This window comes from Puma concolor, chromosome E2, assembly GCF_028749965.1.
Source record: "Puma concolor isolate L17-30 chromosome E2, mPumCon1.1.hap2, whole genome shotgun sequence".
NCBI lineage: Eukaryota > Metazoa > Chordata > Mammalia > Carnivora > Felidae > Puma > Puma concolor.
In genome coordinates this window covers 34,518,028-34,538,759 of record NC_141681.1, presented here as the reverse complement: position 1 = coordinate 34,538,759, position 20,732 = coordinate 34,518,028, and the positions used below count along the sequence as shown (strand labels likewise).

The 20,732-nt window shown below is 42.9% G+C and overlaps 1 protein-coding gene across 4 annotated transcripts in view; it reads right to left on the bottom strand.

The window, feature by feature from the left end:
- The window catches only part of LOC147573482 (uncharacterized), an 86,929-nt gene extending 67,972 nt beyond the window's left edge, over window positions 1-18,957 (bottom strand). For 3 of the 4 annotated variants that reach the window (XM_086689488.1, XM_086689489.1, XM_086689497.1), the window contains exon 1: window positions 18,797-18,952. In XM_086689488.1, coding sequence (XP_086545614.1) covers window positions 18,797-18,803 — 7 coding nt within the window. In that variant the 5' untranslated portion in view covers window positions 18,804-18,952. Of the gene's footprint in view, window positions 1-18,796 lie in introns of all 4 variants that reach the window. The other variant, XR_015244816.1, reaches the window with a different exon arrangement.
- Window positions 18,958-20,732: the final 1,775 nt, after the last annotated feature.

The window sequence follows — 20,732 nt, the reverse complement described above, 5'->3', positions numbered from 1 at the left end:
AAAAAAAATTTTCTTTTAAACACACCCCCAGAAGACTCCTCAACCTCACTAGAAAGGCCCCATCAGGTTCTACTAACCAATCTTGTGTCACCAAATTCCAGCAAATAGACTCTTGGAATTGCATGACACATTTAAAGAAAGCACCAAATCCTGACCAGACCTGCACACCAACTAGTGACCAGAAAGTAAAGATTTCCCAGAACTGTGGGCAGCTGGGTGGCTCTGTCCGTTAAGCATCTGACTTCAGCTCAGGTCATGATTTCATGGTTTGTGAGTTTGAGCCCTGCATCATGTTCCTCACCAGAACCTGCTTAGGATTCTCTCTCCCTCTCCCTCTCTCCCCAACTTGCATGCATGCATGCTGTCTCTCTTCCTCTCTCTCTCTCAAGATAAATAAATAAACTTAAAAAAAAAAAAGATTGGGGCACCTGGGTGGCTCAGTCCATTAAGCTTCCGACTTCAGCTTGGGTCATGACCTCATGGTTCGTGAGTTCAAGCCCCGTGTCGGGCTCTGTGCTGACAGCTCAGAGCCTGGATTCGGCTTTGGATTCTGTGTCTCCCTCTCCCTCTGCCCCTCCCCTGCTCACACTCTGCCTCTCTCTCTCTCTTTCTCAAAAATAAAGTTAACATTAAAAAAAAAAAAAAGATTTCCCAGAATTAAAAACATTTGGGGATACCTGGGTGGCTCAGTTGGTTAGGCATTCAACTTCAGCTCAAGTCGTGATCTCACAGTTTGTGGGTTCGAGCCCCATGTCAGGCTCCGTGCTGACAGCTCAGAGCCTAGAGCCTGCTTCTGATTCTGTGTCTCCCTCTCTCTCTCTGCCCCTCCACCACTCACACTCTGCCTCTCTCTCTCTCTCTCTCAAAAATAAACATCAAAAAATTTTTTAAAAAATTTGATGATGGGGCACCTAGCTGGCTCAGTCAGTGGAGTGTGTGACTCTTGATCTTGGGGTTCTCAGTTCAAGCCCCACGTTGGGTATACAAGTTATTTGAAACAATAAAATCTTAAAATAAATTAAAAAAAAGGCATCTGATGAGAGGACATCTAATAAGCCAGTTTTCCCAAAATTCCAGACCAGGCCAGTTAGAAGGTTCAGGATTCAGGGGCACCTGAGCAGCTCAGTCAGTTAAGCATCCAACTTCTGCTCGGGTCATGATCTCACGGTTTGTGAGTTCAAGCCCCTCGTCAGGCTCTGGGCTGACAGCTCAGAGCCTGGAGCCCACTTCAGATTCTGTGTCTCCCTCTGTGCCCCTCTGTTGCTTGCACTCTCTCTCATTGTCTCACAAATAAATAAACATTAAAAAAATTAAAAAAAAAAAAAAAAGAAGAAGGTTCAGGATTCAAAGAAGCTTATCTTTTCCATCTGGGCTATGACCTAATTCAGGGTTCTTATGCAAATTCCTGATTTCTGTATTTATAACACATCTGGTTCCAAACAGTTATTTTGAGATAACAATACTGTTAAAAGGTCTTTGAAGTTTTGATGTTTTGCACAAAGTTCATCAGCTATTGCTCATGTTGATACCTGCACTGTATCTTCCCAAAGACACTCACTTGATTCTTTCCTGTGCTTTTACAGTACCCATTATTCTGCTTTCATGGCTGCTTTATACAGGGACTTCCAGGAGACATAGATGATTCCGGGTTTGCCTCCATAGGGAGAACTTTTCTCCTCTAAGTCAGAACAAGTGCCAATAAATATTTTCAATTGGCTACTTTCAAACCCTGGATCCTGGCTTAGAACCATCATACAGTTTGGAATTGTCACTTTTAATTCTGTACTTACTGCTGTTAAACCTTTGTAAAAACAATATACCCAGGTCGCCTGGGTGACTCAGTCACTTGAGTGTCCAGCTTTGGCTCAGGTCACAATCTCACAGTTTGTGGGTTCAAGAGCCACATTAGGCTTTGCGCTGACAGTGAGGATCCTGCTTCAGATTCTGTCTCCCTCTCTCTCTCTGCCCCTCTACCACTCATTCATTCCCCCTCCCTCTCTCTCTCTCTCTCTCTCTCTCTCTGTCTCTCAAAAATAAACAAACGTTTTTTTAGGGACGCCTGGGTGGCTCAGTCAGTGTCCGACTTCAGCTCAGGTCATGATCTCAGGGTTAGAGAGTTCGAGCCCCGTGTCAGTCTCTGTACTAACAGCTCATGGCCTGGAGCCTGCTTCGAGTTCTGTGTTTCCGTCTCTCTCTGCCCCTTCCCTACCTGAAGTCTCTCTCTCTCTCTCTCTCTCTCTCTCAAAAATTAATTAACATTTAAAAATTTTTTTTAATTTTGTTTAAAAACCCTGCACCCAAGAAGACTATCTCCAATGCTAATGATCTTGATAAAGATGGATGGTAGACGGCAAGTGCCTGAGAGTTCCTCTTCCTACCCCTCCTTATTGCACTAATGTGACCTCAGTAGGTTTCTAATCTGTACTATTTCCCTCCAGCATGGGACATGACACTCAAGAAACGTCCCTCCTGGGGACAAAAAGCCTGTAGATTAAGAAAACCTGACTCTTGATCGTTCATGTTTTCCCAGAAAGATCTTGATCAAAAGGAGGAAATGTAAAAATTAATAAAGGGATCCGTCACTAAAATAAAGTCAGGAGGCCAGAAGGGGGACCTATACCACTCAGAGTCAGTTGTAGGAAAGAATGGTCAATTATAACCCCCAACAGAAATAAGATGTACATTACATCTCCTACAGGAAATCCACTACTCCAGCAACTCAGCCAATGAAAAACCATCATTACCCTGAAATCTTGGTTTTCTCCAATTTTGGTTTTCACTCAAAACAACCCCTCCAAACTTCCTCCTTCTCCATGAAATAACTTTCCTTTGTTTACTAGCCTAGTTTATGGTTTTTGCTGTGTTTCGTTTGTCCTAAATTGCAATTCTCTGCTATTCCCAAATAAATCCATTTTTTGCTGGTAAAATAACTGACCATTTTATTTATTTTTTTTTTATTTATTTTTTTTAAACAACTTTTTATCCACGTTTATTTATTTTTGGGACAGAGAGAGACAGAGCATGAACGGGGGAGGGGCAGAGAGAGAGGGAGACACAGAATCGGAAACAGGCTCCAGGCTCCGAGCCATCAGCCCAGAGCCTGACGCGGGGCTCGAACTCACGGACCGCGAGATCGTGACCTGGCTGAAGTCGGACGCTTAACCGACTGCGCCACCCAGGCGCCCCCTGACCATTTTATTTTTTAAGACAAGGGGCTTTCCTGATGTAACTTTTCTATCCAAGTTTTGCAGCCAAGCACCTAACCAACGTATGAACCAACTGATAAAGATCTAGTCGGTGGAGCATGTGACTCTACACTTTGGGGTTGTAAGTTCAAGCCCCACATTGGATGTAGAGATCACTTAAAAATAAAATCTTAAAGGGGCGCCTGATAAATGTCCGACTTCAGCTCAGGTCACGATCTCACCTGGGTTCATGGGTTCGAGCCCCGCATTGGGCTCTGTGCTGACAGCTGGGAGCCTGAAGCCTGCCTCGGATTCTGTGTCTCCCTCACTCTCTGCCCTCACCCACTCGCACTCTGTCTCTCTCTCCCCCTCTCTCTCTCTCTCTCAAAAATAAATAAACATTAAAAATTTCTTTTGACAATAAAATAAAATCTTTAAAAAATACTGATCTAGATCTAGAAGCCCTGGACTATATGTTCCTAGAACTATTTCAAATTCATCTGTAAGGATTTTTTTCTTTTTATAATTTTAACCTTTTATTCCTCAAGCACTCTGAATACAAGGGAATCTATATGCTTTTCATGTGAGTTTTTTAATTATTATCTTTAATTACAGTAAAATTATAGTAATTATAAGTACAATATCTTTAATTATAGTAAAATATGTATTATTATACATATACATAATGTAAAATGTACCACATTTTTTTAAGTGTAGAGTTCTGGCCAATAAGTCCATTCACACTGTTGTACAACTTTCACCACCGCCCAGAACACTTTTCTTCTTATAAAGCTGAAAGCTTATACCCATTAAACACTAAGTTCTGATTCCCCCCCCATCCCTGCAGGCTCTGAAAACCACCATTGTACTTTCTGTCTGTATGAATTTGATACTCTGAGTATTTCATATAAGTGGAATCATATAGTATTATCTTTTTGTGACTGGCTAATTTCACTTAGCATAATATCTTCAAGATTCATCCATATTGTAGCATGTGTCAGAATTTTCTTTCTTAAGGCTGAATAATATTCAAACTGTGTTACAGACTGAATATTTGTGCTGCCTTTGCCCTGGCCACTTCATATGTGAAGCCCTAACCCCCACTGTAGCTGTATTTGGAGATGTGGCATTTAAGAAGGTAATTGAGTTAAATGAGATCATAAGGGTGAGGCCCTGGTCCTACAGGAAGAGATATCAGAGAGCCCACCCTGTCTCTCTCCTAGCCCCCACCCACCCATCTTCCCTCCATTGCCTGGGGTGTGCACACACACACACACACACACACCAATGAAAGGCCACATGAAAACATAGCGATAAGGCAAACTGCCTACAAACCAGGAAGAAAGTTCTCACCATGAATGAAATTGTCTGGAGCATGAGAGCAGAGTAATCAGACCTATATGCATTCTCTTTACTATGAACTTTCTTTTACAGACTCCCAATTAAAAGTGATGAGAGGAGGGGCACCTGGGTGGCTCAGTAGAGTGTCTGATTCTTGATTTCTGCTCAGCTCATGATCTCATGGTCTGTTGGATGGAGCTCTGTGCTTGGCTCTGTGCCATCAGCGCAGAGCCTGCTCAGAGCATGTGAGCTCTCTCTCTCTCTCAAAATAAATAAATAAACATTTTTAAAAAGTGATAAAGAGATAGCAGTCACCCAGTAATGTTGTTAGTAATAAGGAAGTTTTCCACCAAGTAGAAAAAGTTTCAAATCTGATCACATTACCAGATTCCTGAAATGGTCACCATGAGGAAATGGAATGGTTCAATGAGAAAACAAGAAGACAAGATAAGCTTAACATTTAGGAGTTCAACAAAAAGGAATCCAATCCATTGTGAGATGTAGTTGACCATCACACTGCAAACACCTCTGAGCAGGAGGTTCCAGAGGCCTTACAGAAATACGTTGTTTCCTCGTTTAGAATCTAAAATGGCCAGTGAGGGCGTCTCAGTTGGATTTGGGGAGACTCTCCAGAAATATGGAATGTCAGCTCCTGAAAAGATCGGCAGAAAATCTGTTGACCAAGCACTGCTAGAAGTATTTAATGCTAAATGTGAGATGATACCATCTGATAGTCTTAGCTGTGTCCCAGCAGGGGGCAGACAAGAGAAAATACATATGGGGCTTGGGGATGTGGGCTCAAGTGGCTCAAGGCAAGACTTTCAAAGGAGAAACTGATTGGAAGTAGACAAAATTCAAGGCATAAAAATTTAGGAATGGTAACTGCACAGGTAAGGGATTTTAAAGGGGGTCGTGTTAAACACTGATGGACGAATGAGCTATTTGCCCATATGAACAAACTATCTGACCAGACAAATGGGTTTATAGGAATTTCTTGAAGCAAACAGTGGAGTTATTTATTGACCTACAGCCTTATCTTCCTGGTCAAGATTTCCCAGCAACAATAACTAAACCATGTGGCCTCAATTCTCAGTCCTGATATTCAAGCTGTATGGATGCAGGTGATTTCAGCTTTCCCTTTGAATATGGGTGATAGGTGCCAATATTTTCTATTCTATTTTTTTCATTTGTTTTTAAATTTTTACTTGAAAAATTTATTATTTTTTTTAATTTTTTTTTTTAATATTTATTTATCTTTGACAGAGAGACAGAGCATGAGCAGGGGAGGGGCAGAGAGAGAGGGAGACACAGAATCTGAAACAGGCTCCAGGCTCTGAGCTGTCAGCACAGAGCCCGACGCGGGGCTCGAACTCACACTCACAGACTGCGCGATCATGACCTGAGCCGAAGTCGGACGCTCAACCGACTGAGCCACCCAGGCGCCCCTTTACTTGAAAAATTTAAATGCTTGTCCAAACCCACTACATTTCATAGCCCACTGATGGGTCATAACCAGCAGTTTCAAAGCACCAATAAACTAGAAGGAGCATTTCATTCCATAAGCATTCTGGAGAAAAATGAAAGCATGTAGTGGGTTAATGGTGGCGCCCCAAAATGTATGCCTGTATGTATACCTGTGTAATGTATACCTGTGAATGTGACCATATCGGAAAAAGTGTCTTTGCAGATGTAATTAAGGCTAAGAGCCTTGAGGTGAGATTATTCTAGATTATCCAGGTGGGCTCTAAATCCAATAACAAATATCCTTACAGGAGAAGAGAAGAAGAGAAGACACATAGAGAAGGTGATGTGGAGGCAGAGGCAGAGATTGGACTGATGTAGTTACAAGCCAAGGACTGCCAACAATCCCCGGAAGCAAGCGGAGGCATGGGAGACATTCTCCCGCAGAGCCTCCAGAAGGAACCAATCATGCCGATAGCTTGATTTCGGACTTTGAGTTCCAGAAGCATGAAAAAAAATAAATAAATAAGTCGCTGTGCTTTGAAGTCACTCAAGCTTGTGATAATTTGTTATAGCAGCTGTAGGCAATGAATGTAGAGGAATGGGAAGGTAGAGATATTTTAGATGGACAGGAAGACTTTTCTTAAGTGAAGTTTAGGATGAAAAGTTACCAGCCTTTTGAAGAACTGGGGGAAAGGGATCCAGGCAAAGAGAACACCAAATGCAATGGCCCTGAGGCAGGACAGGCTTGATATGTGCCAGGAGCTAACAGAAGGCCCAGTGCATCTCAGGATTGGAGATAACTCACTCCGTGAAGAAGAGAAGGATGTGAGGAGAAAGCATTAAACAGAAAAAAGTTGACCTCATCTGAGGGGTTGGAGGTAGAGGTAAAGACAAGTAAAGGAGTAAGAAAAAGTACTGTGGGGAAGAAGTAAATTCCAGGCTGCTAAGGAGCATGTGCAAATGCCCCAAAGCAGAAAAAAAGCAGAAATGTGGAGGAACGCATGCTCAAAGTGATTTTCGCTGGACCAGACTCAAACATGCCCACACTCATAAATTATTGGAAGAGAGCCCACATCTCTGTTAGGTTGGCGGGTGACACGGGTGGCAAAGAATTGCACAGAAAGTAGAGCAACAAGCAGGACAAAGTTTATTCACTCTCCAAGGGAGGAGAGGTGCCAGACATCTAGAAATGTCGGTCCTGAGTTCCTGTCAGGCTGGGCCCTTTAGGGGTTTTTAAAGGTGTGAGAGGATTGCAGCTGGGCCCCTGGTGGGAGGTGTGAGGAGGGGGTCCCTCTTGGCAGGGCGGAGCAGGTTGTGGTCAGGCTAGAGAAGAATACGTTTTGTAGTTGGGGCCTACTTCCCAAGAATGTAGGGCACCGTGACCTAGAAAAACAGAGTTGGGGCCAAGTGCAGACACCTGTGAGTTTTGTCTGTAAGCGTGGCTGGGGTGGGTGCGGGGGGGAGGGGGGGACTTTGAATAGATTCCTTTCACTCTCAGTCTGCAACTCCTTTTTTTTTTTTTAATATTTTTAAATTTTATTTTTGAGAGCACAAGCGGGGGAAGGGGAGAGAGGGAGGGGAATAGAGGATCCAAAGCTGGCTCTGTACTGACAGCAGCCAGCCTGATGCAGGGCTCGAATCACGAACCTCGAGATCGTGACCTGAGCTGAAGTCACAGGCTCAACCAGCTGAGCCACCCAGGCATCCCTCAGTCTCTAACTTCTTATGAGCATCATGTGGTATTATCTACCTATCAACATTTAAATGCTTTATATATAAAGATATATAAAGATACATGTTCATGAAAGTGATAGTTAATTTTTTGTGTCAACTTGGCTAGACCCCAGTGCCCAAAGATTTGATCAAAGATAACAAGATTAGCATTTAAATTGGTGGGCTTTGAGTAAAGCAGGTTGCTCTCCATAATGTGAGTGGCCTCTACCATATACAGTTGAAAGTCAGAATAAAACAAAAACACCGGCTCCCCTAAGCAGGAGGGAGTTATGCTAGCAGATGACCTTCAGACTTACTGCAACATCAGCTTTTCCCTGGGTCTCCAGCCTGATGGCCTGCCCTGCAGATTTGGGACTTGCCAGCCTCCATAATCACGTGAGCCAATTCCTTACAATTAATCTCTCTATATGCAAATTCTATTGGTTCTGTTTCTCTGGAGAACTCTGACTAACGCGATGAGCGTTCAATTCATTTGAGCCTTGTTTATAACAGTGAACTATTAAAATAGACTAAATGTCTACCAAAAGGGAGCTGGTTAACTATCTGAACTGAAATGGAAAGATTTCCACGCCATAGTTTTAAGTGAAGAAAGCATTTCACACAACAACTAGTAAAGTATGATTCTATTCATGATTGTAAAAAAGAAACATAAGGGGCATCTGGGTGGCTCAGTCGGTTAAGTGTCTGACTTGATTTTGGTTCAGGTCATGATCTCAAGGTTTATGAGTTTGAGCCCCATGTGGGGCTCCACACTGACAGTGCAGAGCCTGCTTGGGATTCTCTCTCTCCCTCCCTCTCTGCCTCTCTCTCTCTCTCTCAAAATAAATATAAATAAATAAACTTTTAAAAAGAAAGAAAGAAAGTAAATGCAGAAAGTAAAGGGCAGAATTGAATGGTTTTGAGTGGGATGTTCAGAAAAGCTCTCCCTGTAGTAGATATTTGAGTGGGATGTTAACCCAGCAGCAGGTGGAGAATGGGGCGATGGAAGTCTTCCTAGCAGATGGTAAACACCAACTGGCTATTGCAACTTCCCTGGGGTAAGCGAGAGGAACTGACCAGAAGCCCACGAGACCGACCAGTTCTGGGTGAAGGTGCTAGTTTTAAAATGGAAGGGGTGCCTGGGTGGCTCAGTCTGTTAAGCCTCTGACTTCGGCTCACGTCATGATCTCAAGGTTTGTGAGTTCGAGCCCCACATGAGGGTCTGTGCTGACAGCTCAGAGCTGCTTCAAATCCTCTGTCTTCCTCTCCCTCTGCCCCTCTTCCTCCCTCGTGCATGTGTGTTCTCTCTCTCAAAAATAAATAAACATAAAAAAAAAAGATAAAATTGAAGAAATAGGGCCTGGTTGTGTGTATTCAGATAAGGAATTTGAGTTTTATTTAAAGAACAATGAAAAGCCATTATCAAGTTATAACCAGAGAAGGGAGAAGATCTAATTTACATTGTTAAAAGCCCTCTTTTAAGTGTGCGCTATGGAGAAAAGACAAATCATTACTGAAGGGCACTAAGGAAGACCTAAATAAATGGAGAGCTGGGAGAATAGATTCCAGAAATAAACCTATGCCTATATGGTCCATTAATTTATGACAAAGCAACCAAGAATGTACAATGGGGAGAGAACAGTCTCTTCATGCAATGGCGCTAGGAAAACTGGACAGCCACGTGTAAAAAATGAAACTGGACCATCCTACCCCAAAATCAATGCAAAGGGGATTAAAGGCTTGCATGTAAGGCTTGAAACCATCAAACTCCTAGAAGAAAGCATAGGCAGTAAGTGTCTGGACATTGGCAATGATTTTTTGTGATTTGATGCCAAAAGCAACAAAAGCAAAAATAAACAAGTGGGGCTACATCAAACTGAAAAGCTTGCAAACAGCAAAGAAAACCATCAACAAAATGAAAAGGCAACCTGCAGAATGGGAGAAAATATCTGTAAATCATGTATCTAATAAAGGATTAACATCCAAAATATATAAAGAACTCACACAACTCGGGGCACCTGGGTGGCTCAGTCTGTTGTTAAGGGTCTGACTTCGGCTCAGGTCATGATCTCACAGCTCGGCTTGTGAGTTTGAGCCCCACAATGGGCTCTCTGCTGTCTTCCCAGAACCTGCATTGGATCCTCTGCCTCTCCCAACCTGCCCCCAATGCTCTCTCTCTCCCTCTCTCTCTCTCTCTCTCTCTCAAAAATAAACATTGAAAAAAAAAAAATCACACGACTCAATGGACAAAAATCTGGTTTAAAATGGGTACAGCGGGGCACCTGGCTGGCTCAGTCAGAAGGGCATGTGACTCTTGATCTTGGGGTCATGAGTTCAAGTCCCACATGGGGTGTAGAGATTACCAAAATAAATGTATATTTTTAAATGGGTAGAGGATCCGAATAGACACTTTTCCAAAGAGACATACAGATGGCCAACAGGTACATGAAAAGGTGCTTAACATCACAAATCTGGGAAATGCAAATCAAACTCGCCATGAAATATCACCTCACATCTGTGAGAATAACTAGTATCAAAAGACAGGAAATAACTAGTAAAGATGTGGAGAAAAGGGAACTCTTGTGCACTGCCCGGTGGGAATGTAAATTGGTGAAGGCCCTGTGGAAGACAGTATGGGGGTTCCTCAAAAAATTAAAAATAGGGTACCTGACTGGCCTAGTTGGTAGAGCATGTGACTCTTGGGGTCATGAGTTTGATCAAGCTTCACACTGGGCTGAGCACTTACTTTAAAAAAAAAAATTAGGGGCGCCTGGGTGGCACAGTCGGTTAAGTGTCTGACTTCAGCCAGGTCACGATCTCGCGGTCCGTGAGTTCGAGCCCCGCGTTGGGCTCTGGGCTGATGGCTCAGAGCCTGGAGCCTGTTTCCGATTCTGTGTCTCCCTCTCTCTCTGCCCCTCCCCCGTTCATGCTCTGTCTCTCTCTATCCCAAAAATAAATAAACGTTGAAAAAAAAAATTAAAAAAAAAAATTAAAAATAGAACTACCATGTGATCTAACAATCCCACTCCTGGGTATTTATCTGAAAGAAATGAAATCACTATCTTGAAAAGACATCTGCACCTTATAACTCATCGCAGTATTATTTTCAATAGGCAAGACATTTACAATAGTCAAGACAATGGTGTGAGTGTCCACTGATGGGTGAACGGATAAAGGAAATATGTACAAGGGTGCCTGGGTGGCTCCATCAGTTACACGTCCGACTTTGGCTCAGGTCATGATCTTGTGATTCATGGATTTGAGCCACACATCGGGCTCTTCACTGGCAACTGGGAACCTGGAGCCTGCTTCGGATTCTGTGTCTCCCTCTCTTTCTGCCCTCCCCTGCTATGCTCTCTCTCTCTCTCTCTCTCTCTCTCTGTGTCTCTGTCTCTCTCTCAAAAATAAATAAACATTTTTAAAAATTAAAAGAAAAAAGAAAATATGTACAGCGGACATTTGAACAACATGGGAATTAAGGACACTGACCCACACACAGTTAAAAATCCACATATAGGGGCACCTGGGTGGCTCAGTCAGTTAAGCATCTTACCTCAGCTCAGGTCATGATCTCACAGTTCATGAGTTGAAGCCCAGTATTAGGCTCTCTGCTGTCAACACAGAGCCTGCTTAGGATCCTCAGTCCCCCCTCTCTGCCCTTCCCCAGATCACATGCATGTGTGTGCACATTCTCTCTCTCTCTCTCTCTCTCTCTCTCTCTCTCTCAAAAATAAATAAACATTTAAGAAATCCACATATAGGGGCATCTGGCTTGGCTCAGTCAGAAGAACATGTAACTCTTGATCTTGGGCTCATGAATTCGAGTCCCACGTTAGGTGTAGAGATTACTTAACTAAATAAACTTAAAAAAATCCACATATCACTTTTGACACCCCAAAAACTTAACTACTAATAGCCTACTGTTGACCAGAAACTTTACTGATATCATAAACAGTCAATTAACATACATTTGGTATGTGGTATGTACTACATTCTGTATTCTTACAATAATACCTAACTATAGGGCACCTGGGTGGCTCAGTCAGTTAAGCACCTGACTTCGGCTCAGGTCACCATCTCACAGTTTGTGAGTTTGAGTCCTGCGTCAAGCTCCGTGCTGACAGTGTGGAGCCTGCTTGGGATTCTCTTTCTTCTCTCTCTGCCCCATCCTTGCTCGTGTCCTTTCTCTCTCTCAAAATAAATAAATAAACATTTTTTTAAAAGTTGAATATAGAAATACCCTATAATTCACCAAACACACTACTGGATATTTACCCAAAGAATACAAAAACACTAATTCAAAGGTATACGTGCAGGGGCACCTGGCTGGCTCAGTCCATACAGCATTTTGATCTCGAGGTTGTGAGTTCAAGCCCCACATTGGGGGTATAGTTTACTTAAAAAAGTGCAAAGGGATACATGCACCCCTATGTTTACAAAGGGATACACACACCCCTATGTTTCTAGCAGCTTCATTTACAATAGCCAAGATATGGAAGCATCCCAGTGTCCACTGATTGATGAATGAGGATATATCTACAATGGGATATTATTCATTCAAAAGAATGAAATCTTGGGGCACGCACCTGGGTCAATCAGAGATGCATGCAACTCTTGAGCTTGGGGCCATGAGTTCGAATCCCACATTGCATGTAGAGGTTACTTAAATAAACTAACTTGGGGCACCTGGGTGGCTCAGTCAGTTAAGCGGCCGACTTTGGCTCAGGTCATGATCTCGCGGTCCATGAGTTCAAGCCCCGCATCGAGCTCTGTGCTGACAGCTCAGAGCCTGGAGCCTGTTTCAGATTCTGTGTCTCCCTCTCTCTGACCCTCCCCTGTTCATGCTCTGTCTCTTCCTGTCTCAAAAATAAATAAAACGTTAAAAAAAAATAAACTAACTTAAAAAAAGAAATCTTGCCATTTGAAACAACATGGATGGAGCTAGAGAGTATAATGCTAAGCAAAATCAGTCAATCGGGGAAAGACAAATACCGTATGATTTCACTCACACATGGAATTTAAGAAACCAAACAGGGGCACTTGGGTGACTCAGTTGATGGCACTTGGGTGGCTCAGTTGGTTAAGCGTCTGACTCAGTTTCAGCTCAGGTCATGATTTCACAATTGGTGGGATGGAGCCCCAAGTGAGGCTCCTCACTGAACTCAAGGAGCCTGCTTGGGACTCTCCCTCTCTCTGCCCCTCCCCCAACTAAGGCTCTCTCTGTTTCTCTCAAAATAAATAAATAAACTTGAAAAATAAAAAGTAACCAAACAAGCAAAGGGGGAGAAAGAGAGAGAAACCAAGAAACATACTCTTAACTATAAAGAACAAACTGATGGTTACCAGCGGGGAGGTGGGTGGGGGATGGGTGAAATAAGTGATGGGGATTAAGGAAGACATTTGTCGTGATGAGCACGGGGTGATGTAGGATAGCATTTAATCACTATATTATACACCTGAAACTAATATTTTTTAAAATTTATTTTAATGTTTATTTATTTTTGAGAGAGAGAGAGACAGTGTGAGTAGGGGAGGGGCAGAGAGAGAGAGGGAGACACAGAATCCAAAGCAGGCTCCAGGCTCCGAGCTGTCAGCACAGAGCCCCATACGGGGCTTGAACTCATGAACTGCAAGATCGTGACCTGAGCTGAAGTTGGATGCTTAACCGACTGAGCCACCCAGGTGCCCCCACCTGAAACTAATATTACAGTGTATCAAAGCTAACTGTAATTAAAATAAAACTTTAAAAAATTAATAATTCCTGTTCATCTTTTGCTGATAAAGTGAAAAGATAAAATGTAAAATGAGAAGTGATACTTACAATAAATATTACCAATAAATTATTAGTATGCATAACATAAACAACTCTAAGAAGTCACTGAGAAAATGGGTGGCTCGGTGGCTCAGTCATCTGACTCTTGGTTTCAGCTCAGGTTGTGATCTCACAGTTCCATGGGATCAGGCCCCACAGGGGGGCTCTGAGCTGTCACCATGGAGCCTGCTTGGGATTCTCTCTCTCCCTCTCTCTCTCTCTCTCTCTCTCTCTCTCTCTCTTCCAAATAAATAAATCAACTTAAAAAGAAAAAAGTCACTAAGAAAAAGACAAAAATCCAGGGCACCTGGGTGGCTCAGTCAGTTAAGCATCTGACTCTTGATTTCAGCTCAGGTCATGATCTCATGGTTCATGAGTTTGAGCCTGCATCAGTCTCGGGACTGTGCTTGGGATTTTTTTTTTTTTGAACATTTATTCATTTTTGAGAGACAGAGAGAGACAGAGTGTGAGTGGGGGAGGGGCAGAGACCAAGGGAAGACACAGAATCTGAAGCAGGCTCCAGGCTCTGGGCTGTCAGCGCAGACCCTGATGGGGGGCTCAAACCCACAGACCACCAGATCATGACCCGAGCTGAAGTCGGGGGCTCAACCGATGAGCCACCCAGGCACCCTGGTGCTTGGAATTCTTTTTTTTTTTTTTTAATGTTTTATTTATTTTTGAAGGGGAGAGAGACAGAGTGTGAGTGGGGAGGGGCAGAGAGAGAGACACACACACAGAATCTAAAGCAGTCTCCAGGCTATGAGCTGTCAGCATAGAGCCTGACACGGGGCTCGAACCCACAAACTGCAAGATCATGACCTGAGCTGAAGTTGGACACTCAACCGACTGAGCTACCCAGGTGCCCCTTTTAAAAATAAAAAAAATTTTTTAATGTTTTATTTATTTTTGAAGGAGAGACAGAGTGTGAGTGGGGGAGGGGCAGAGTTAAAAAATTTTTTTTGCTGTTCTGTTTATTTTTGAAGGAGTTGGGATTCTTGATCTCCTTCTCTCTCTGCCCATCCCCTTCTCTCAAAATAAATAAATAAACATTTTTTAAAAATAAGTAAATTAGGGGCACCTGGGTGGTGCAGTCGGTTAAGCGTCCGACTTCAGCCAGGTCACGATCTCGCGGTCCGTGAGTTCGAGCCCCGCGTCGGGCTCTGGGCTGATGGCTCAGAGCCTGGAGCCTGTTTCCGATTCTGTGTCTTCCTCTCTCTCTGCCCCTTGCCCGTTCATGCTCTGTCTCTCTCTGTCCCAAAAATAAATAAACGTTGAAAAAAAAAATAATAATAAAAATAAAAATAAGTAAATTATATCAGCAAAACTAAAAAGCAACCAACAGAATGGGAGAAGATATTTGCAAATGACATATCAGATAAAGGGTTGGTATCCAAAATCTATAAAGAACTGATCAAACTCAACACCCAAAAAACAAATAATCCAGTGAAGAAATGGGCGAAAGACATGAATAGACACTTCTCCAAAGACATCTAGATGGCCAACTAATGCATGAAAAAATGCTCAACATCACTCATCATCAGGGAAGTACAAATCAAAACCACAATGAGATACCACCTGACACCTGTCAGAATGGCTTAACATTAACAACTCAGGCAACAACAGATGTTGGCGAGGATGTGGAGAAAGAGGATGTCTTTTGCATTATTGGTGGGAATGCAAACTGGTGAAGCCACTCTGGAAAACAGTATGGAGGTTCCTCAAAAAATTAAAAATAGCACTACCCTATGACCCAGCAATTGCTGGTATTTATCCAAGTACTGTATATATACAATGGAGTATTACTTGGCAATCAAAAAGAATGAAATCTTGCCATTTGCAACTGCGTGGATGGAACTGGAGGGTATTATGCTAAGTGAAATTAGTCAGTCAGAGAAAGACAAAAATCATATGGCTTCACCCATATGAGAACTTTAAGAGACAAAACAAACAAACATAAGGGAAGGAAACAAAAATAATATAAAAACAGGGAGGGGAACAAAACATAAGAGACTCATAAATATGGAGAACAAACTGGAGGGGTTGTGGGAGGGGGGATGGGCTAAATGGGTAAGGGGCATTAAGGAATCTACTCCTGAAATCATTGTTGCACTATATGCTAACTAATTTGGATGTAAATTAAAAAATAATAAAATTAAAAAATAAAAACAAAACAAACAAAAAAAGTAAATTATGCATAGAGTTATGAAAAAAAAAGGATGACAAAAATCCAAAAGTAGAATGGAAAAAAACATGGACAGGCTTATTACTAAGATGAGTTATAATGAGGTATCATTTTGTATCCACTGGATTGGCAAAAAACTAGGAAGTCTCATATGACACAGTAAAGATGTGGAACAAACATCAATTCTAATATGGAGCCGGTGAGTGGTGAATTATTATAACTACTTTGGAGAGCAATTTGGTGTATCTGATAAAGTTCACTGTGCTCACACCCCATGACCCAGCAATCCCACTCCTAGGTATATACCCAAACAAGACTACAGGATTTTCTTTCTTTTTTTCTTTTCTCTTTTTTTAAAGTATGCTCTACTCCCAATGTGGGACTTGAACTCACTACCCTGAGATCAAGAGTTGCATGTTCTACCAACTGAGCCAGCCAGATACCCCTCAACTACCTGATTTTCCACACTATGGAAAATTGGTTGGTCATTAAATTCTTTTTGGATCAACAACTTTTTAAATATTTTTATAAGCATTCAAAAGGAAATGCTCTCCATCTTCCTGCTTTATTTATTTATTTATTTATTTATTTATTTATTTATTTAAAGTAAGCTCTATGCCCAACATGAGGCTCAAACTCAACCTGGGGATCAAGAGTCACATGCTCTACTGTGACTGAGTCAGCCAGGTGCCCTGGATCAACATCTTTTTGAAAAATGCAACAGAGGGGCACCTAGGTGGCTCAGTCAGTTAAGGGTCCACCTTAGGCTCAGGTCTTGAACTCAAAGCTGGTAAGTTGGAGCCCCTCTCTGCTGACAGTAGAGACACTGCTTCAGATCTTCTGTCTCCCTCTCTCTACCCCTCCCCTGCTCATTCTCTCTCTCTCTCTCTCTCTCTCTCTCTCAAAAATAAAAAACAAACATTTTTAAATAAATAAATAAGAAAAATGAAACAGAATAGTATAGAAAATGCCAAGGTGCATTACCAAAAGTCAGGAAAGATATATATGCTTCTGTGTGTACTGGGTCATGACATTAAACGCAGAGAGTAGGAGAAAAATGAAAGCCACTATGACGTGTACCAAGACGTGCACCAAGAATTGTTTGCAATAGAAAGAGAAAAAAGAGAAAGTAGCAATCAACATGTCTATTCATAGCAGTAAGCAGAAATAAATAATGGATCTTACATTGGATTACTAAGAAGCAATGGAAATGACTACATACATCAACACAAATGAATCTTAGAATTAGTACTGGTAAAGAAGCAAACCAATTCTCAGAGGAGCATTCACAATATGATACTATCTTTGTAAAATTTACAAGCAAAAGCAAAAAATAAATTGCTTAGGAATACATAGAGATGTAGTAAAATTATAAAAGAAAACAAGGGTGGGGAGCCTGGCTGATTCAGTTGGAAGAGCATGCGACTCTTGATCTCGAGGTTGTGAGTTCAAGCACCACGTTGGATGTAAGGATTACATATATACATACATACCTACATACATACAAGAAAGAGGATAATTTTAAAGGAACAATTTAAAAAAAGAAGAACAAAATTGGGGCGCCTGGTGGCTCAGTCAGTTAAGGGTCTGACTCTTGGTTTCGGCTCAGGTTATGATTTCACAGTTCATGAGTTTGAGCCCCACTTCAGGCTCTGAGCAGAGCCTGCTTGGAATCCTCTCTCTCCGTCCCTTCCCCACTCACACTCTCTCTCTTTTTCTCTAAAAAATAAATAAACTTTGGGGTGCCTGGGTGGCTCAGTCGGTTAAGCGTCCGACTTCGGCTCAGGGCATGATCTTGCGATGCGCGAGTTCGAGCCCCGCGTCGGGCTCTGTGCTGGCAGCTCAGAGCCTGGAGCCTGTTTCGGATTCTGTGTCTCCCTCTCTCTCTCTGACCCTCCCCCGTTCATCCTCTGTCTCTGTCTCAAAAGTAAATAAACGTTAAAAAAAATTTTTTTTTTAAATAAATAAACTTAAAAAAAAATCCCAGTAGTGTTGAGAACACACAGGACATCAAAGGATATGCTACTGTTCCATTTCGTAGGCAGTGAGGTGGGCTCACAGAGATTATTCTGTGGTCATGCTTCATAACTTCCGCATGTAGCTCTTTTACATTTTTGTGCATATCAAACATGTTGTCATTTTATTTTATTTAATTTTTTTAACGTTTATTTATCTTTGAGACAGAGACAGAACACGAATGGGGGAGGGGCAGAGAGAGAGAGGGAGACACAGAATCGGAAACAGGGTCCAGGCTCTGAGCTGTCAGCACAGAGCCCAACGCGGGGCTCGAACTCACGCAACGCAAGATCATGACCTGAGCCGAAGTCGGACGCTTAACCGACTGAGCCACCCAGGCCCCCCTACATGTTGTCATTTTAAAAGAGAAAAATGGTCTCTTGGATTGTAGTAAGAATGGCCAAAGGGGAGTTCCAAAGGCAGTGGACAGGGGGCGCCAGTAGATCAGAACCATTTCAATTGTCTAGCTGGGGAATGATGGCGGTGATGGCAGCGTGTGGAGAAGGCACATTTGAAAAGTGTTTTGGAGGTGGGATGGACTTGCTGATGGGGTGCACGTAAGGAATGAGAAGGAAGGAAAATCAGTAATGACTGGCCAATGGAACAGACTTCAAAAACAGACCCTTGCAGATAAAGAAACTTGGTATAGGACAGCGCTGGTCCAGGCACATCAACAAAGAGGATGGGCGATGAGTAGATGGCACCGGAACAACTGGTAGACCACATGGAAAAGAAGAGACGTTGCTTATGTCCCTGACCAGGCTAAAGACTAGTATGAAAGGCAAAACTTGAGAATATTTAGAAGAAAAAGTGAATGGCTTTAAGATGCATTCCGAAGAATGGAAAAGGGGGAAAGAAAGGGCATGAACAACCCCTAGATTCTTGGCTTCAGTAACTAGATGGATAATAAAAAACATTAATACTAATAGCCAACATTTATATAACACTTACTATGAACAGCGTGAGAGTTCTCTAAGCATGTTGCATGCTTTTCAGTCCTCACCCCAATCCTATAAGAGAGCTTTCCTTATTGTTGCCATTTATAAGGGAAAAGCAGCAGCACAGGAAGTTCAGGTAACTTACCTGACATCACACAGCTGGTAAGCGGCACAGTACTGATCAGCTGCAAAAACTCTGTCCACGGAAGAGTGACAAAATCCGTGTATAAAGCTCAGCCTGCTGAGGACTCCCCAGAAGTACTGCCTGAAGGAAGCAAAATCCTTCTCAGAGCCTTCAACCTCAGAGGACTCCCAGGATTTCCGGTCCCCACCTCCCTCCGCTCACCTCCCCAGGAGGGCTTGAATGCCAAAGAGCATATTGAAAAGGAGAAGTGTTATGTTAAAAAAAAAAAAAAGTCCCTGAAAACTGCAGTCCCAAACTGCCCCCTCTCGGAGTGGCTAATCATTCCTAAGATGCTCTGACTTCGCTTTCTTCAATTTTTTTTTAACGTTTTATTTATTTTTGAGAGACAGAGAGACAGAGTACAAGCAGGGGAGGGGCAGAGAGAGAGAGAGAGAGAGAGAGAGAGAGACAGAATCCGAAGCAGGCTCCAGGCTCTGAGCTGTCAGCAGAGTCAGACGCAGGGCTCGAACTCATGGACTGTGAGATCATGACTTGAGCCGAAGTCGGACACTTATCCAACTGAGCCACCCAGGTGCCTCATCGATTTTATTTTTTTGTAACAAAGAAAGTTATCAAATAGGTTTTACGTGACATTAATGTACATTTTCTTATTGTGGTAAAATATACCGTTGGAGCCACTTTTAAGCGTACAACTGAGTGGCATCTGGCACACTCACACTATGAGCAAACATCAAACTTCAGTCATGCTTAACAGGTCTTGAGCTTTTGATAGGTGCCAGGCAACTGTTCTAGTCACTGAAGGACATAAACCAGATCTTCACCTGGGAGGAGCTCACATTCTAGTTAAAGACAGACAATAAACACGAAATAAATAAATAAATAAATGGGACTGTATCAAACATTGACAGGTGCTAGGAAGCAAACAGGATGGGGCAGTAATCACATTTGCAATGAAGAATTTACTGTTTCAACAGTGATTTGAGGGCTGAGCAAGGAGTATCTCATTGCATCCCTACTGCAGTCTTTTGGGAGATAGTACCTGTCCCCATTTGTAGGGGGGGCGGGGGAGGGGGGAAGTGAAGCGCAAAGAGAGCTTCACATTCCATAGTGAATACGTAGGAAGAGGTGGGGGCCAGACAATCAGGGATCCCAGGCTTCTTTAAGCAGGGAATATTGAACTGAAGCCAATGCCAAGAGCAAGCCAAGGGCAAGAGTTCCAAAGAGAGAGAATGGCAGGTGCAAAGGTCCTGAGACACCCACGACTTTCAAGGAACGGCAAAGAGCCCATATGATTGGAGCCAAAGAAACCAAAGAGAGAAGGGGAATGAGGGAATGGGGGAGCGGACTGAGATGGCAAGGGATCTTGTGAGAAGCTGTCATGGAGGCTATCAGGGACAGAGCCCACTGAGCTCTGGAAGTGATAAATTATTCTTGGTTTGGCCCAAAACAGGTTGGTCACCCTAGTAAGGTGATCTTATTCAAATATTATGCTAAGTGTAAAGGCAAGCAATGGGATGTTTTAAGTAAGGGAGGGACAGGACCCCTCCAGCTACAGTCCCTACTCTCCGGAGGAACACTAGCAGGAAGGGGGGCAGGAGAAAGGAAGACAGTTGACAGGATCTTGCAGTCTTCCAGGCGAGGGTGATGGTGGGCTACAGACCTGGGCTGTAGAGGTGGAGGTAAGAAGGGAGGAAATTTGGGATACAGTTTGGAAAAAAGAGGGACTTGATGGAATCAAGGACGAGCCACAGGTTCTTGGCTGAACGCCCAGTGGATGCTGGGCCATTTATAAAAATGGCGAAAATGGATAAACACCAGGTTTGGGGGAGAATCAAAGGTAGTGCATATCCCCTAAACCCCACATTGAGAGAGAGCAGAAGGGAGGCTCCAAGGAAACCGAACGCCCCATTCCCTCGCCCTGGGACTGTGGTTCTCC